General features: G+C 42.6%; 1 protein-coding gene across 1 annotated transcript; it reads left to right on the top strand.

Moving 5' to 3' along the window:
* Nucleotides 1-1,049: 1,049 nt before the first annotated feature.
* On the top strand, nucleotides 1,050-1,556 carry LOC139868570 (uncharacterized). The gene has a single exon (XM_071856905.1). The coding sequence runs from the start codon at nucleotides 1,050-1,052 to the stop codon at nucleotides 1,554-1,556; it is 507 nt and encodes a 168-aa protein (XP_071713006.1).
* Nucleotides 1,557-2,870: the final 1,314 nt, after the last annotated feature.

Here is a 2,870-nt window from a genome sequence, read left to right as displayed (position 1 = left end):
GTTTTAACGTTCGTGAATCACCGGTCAACTTGGGTGGTCAATTGTCTATATAAAACCTATTTCAATTAATCAAGTCTTAACAAGTTTGATTGCTTAACATGTTGGAAACACTTAATCAAATAAATATTAATTTCATTTAATATATATAAACATGGAAAAGTTTGGGTCACTACACAATGTGCAAGGGTCGCCCTTCGTAACGGAGCATCGGCTCAATGAGCACAAACACCTCGAACCAGTGCATCAGAAAAAGCGAAATTTAGCACCGGAGAGGGACGAAGCGCCTTGTAAAGAAGTAGAAGGCCTGTTAAAAGAAGGAATAATTCGCGAAGCAAAATATCCCTCGTGGGTCGCTAATCCCGTAATGGTAATCAAAAGTCGGAAGGAGGAGAATTTAATAGAGGATATCCAGGAAACTTTTGATAAGCTCCGGGCGATAAACATGAAGCTTAACCCGAAGAAATGTTCCTTCGGAGTTGAAGAAGGAAAATTTCTTGGGTATTACATCACCAGAAAGGGGATCCAGGCAAATCCAGAAAAGGTGGACAAATTAAAACAGCTCCAAACTCCAGCAACCATAAAAGACATGCAGAGCCTAAATGGGAAGCTAGCGTCGCTCAGTAGATTCGTATCAAGGGGACCAGAGAAACAACTACCCTTTTTCAAAATTCTAAATGGATGCTTGGGAAAAAAAATTTGTCTGGAACGAAGAAGCGGAGAAGGCATTCGTTGAAATGAAGGAATACATGGCCAAACTCCCTACCTAAACCTCACCCGAAGGAGAAACACTCTTCATATACTTGGCTGCCTCGAAAGAGTGCATCAGCACAGTATTGGTCATCGAACGAGAGAAAACACAAGTACCAATATACTTTGTTGGTCGAGTACTTCAAGGAGCTGAGCTAAATTATCCAGAACTAGAGAAGCTCACTCTAGCACTCGTCCACACAGCTAGGAAACTCCGAAGGTACTTCCAAGCACATCAGATAGTGGTGCTTACTAACAAACCAATCAGGCAAGTGCTCTCAAAACCAGAAAAATTGGGGAGAATGGCCAAATGGGCCATTGAGTTAGGAGAACATGACATTGAGTTTCGAGTCAGGCATGCAATCAAAGGACAAGTTCTAGCAGATTTCATCGCCGAAACAGATAGTGTAAATGAAGAAGACACGAAGAACTCAACCCAAGTCATCACCCCAAAGATCGAAAATGAAGAGTGGAAGTTGTACACCGATGATGCATCAAGTTCTGATGGATCAGGTGCTGGTCTAATGTTAGTAAATCCCGAAGGAAAAGAGTTCACTTATGCATTCCGTTTCGAATTTGATACAACCAACAACGAAGCAGAGTACGAAGCTCTACTAGTAGGGTTGAGAATGGCGAAGGAATTGAAAATCCTTCATCTCCGAGCCTTCGTTGACTCACAGCTAGTGTGCAACCAGATCAAGGGCACCTTTGAAGCAAAGCAACCCACCATCCAACAGTACTTGTCAAAAGCAAAAGAACTGATCGAAAGCTTCAAGAGTTTCAACATAGAGCATGTTCGAAGAAGTTAAAATAAGAAGGCAGACGCACTGAGCAAACTCGCTTCGCTAACATTTGAGCACTTTGCAAAAGAAGTCTTGGTGGAGGTGCTAAAAAAGAAATCAATCTTAGAAGAAGAAGTCAATGACCTCATACAAGAAGATGAGGTGACATGGATGACTCCGCTACAAGCATATCTCGAGACAGGGAAACTACCAGAGGATAGAAATGAAGCAAGGAAGATAAGGATAAAGGCACCTTCGTACAAAATGATGAACGGAGCAGTATACCGAAGATCCTTTCTCACCCCATGGCTTCGATGTGTAGGGCCAAAGCAAGCAACTATCATAATCCAAGAGATGCACAAAGAGATATGTGGTTTACACGCAGGTCTAAGGTCCGTAGTCGCCAAAATCATGAGACTAGGATACTATTGGCCTACAATGCACCATGACACCACGATGGTACTGCAAACTTGTGAGTCTTGTCAAATCCACTCAAATGTCCCAAGGCTGCCCAAGAAAGAACTAATCTCTGTCACATCTGCGTGGCCGTTTGTGAAATGGGGAATAGACATAGTCGGACCCATCAGTGATACACCAGGAAGCCCAAGATTCCTACTAGTAGCAATTGATTACTTCACCAAGTTGGCCGAAGCAAAACCGTTGGCAGCAATCACCGGTAAGCAGATAGAGAAATTAGTCTGGGAACACATTGTATGCAGGTTCGGAATCCCCCAGGAAATAGTATCAGACAATGGGAAACAATTCGCAGAAGGAATATTCCCAAAATTCTGCAAACAATTGAAAATCCAGTAAAGCTTCACCTCGGTATATCATCCCCAAGGAAATGGACAGGTGGAGGTAACAAACCGAGACATAATCAAAGGGATAGATAAATGTTTGGGTAAATGCAGAATGGTGTGGGTCGATGAGCTTCCCCTGGTGTTGTGGGCACATAGAACAAATCCAAAACGAAGCAATGGTGAAACCCCCTACAGCCTTGCATATGGAACAAAAGCCGTTCTCCCCGCAAAAAATACAAGTGCTAACAGAAAGAACAGTGAACAATAAAAACAACGAAGAAAACCTTCGAGTTAACTTGGATCTGCTTGAAGAGAGAAGAGAAGCAGCTGTGATTCGAGAAGCCTCATACAAAAGAATGATTGAAGGGTACTACAACAAAAGAGTAAAGCCCTCAACTTTCAAAGTAGGAGAATATGTCCTAAGACTAAACAGTGCAAGCAAGGTGGAATACGAAGGAAAATTGGGAAGGCCCCTATGTGATTGCACAAGTATTGGGAAAAGGCTCCTACAAGCTGGAAACAACAACTGGTAAACCAATAC

The sequence above is a fragment of the Rutidosis leptorrhynchoides genome, chromosome 9 (genome assembly GCF_046630445.1).
Source record: "Rutidosis leptorrhynchoides isolate AG116_Rl617_1_P2 chromosome 9, CSIRO_AGI_Rlap_v1, whole genome shotgun sequence".
NCBI classification, from domain to species: Eukaryota; Viridiplantae; Streptophyta; class Magnoliopsida; order Asterales; family Asteraceae; genus Rutidosis; species Rutidosis leptorrhynchoides.
This window is presented reverse-complemented; position numbering and strand designations above follow the sequence as displayed.

Bases quoted from the DNA above. Each gene is read 5' to 3' on its own strand.
- LOC139868570 (XM_071856905.1), top strand. From the start codon at position 1,050: ATGGCCAAATGGGCCATTGAGTTAGGAGAACATGACATTGAGTTTCGA.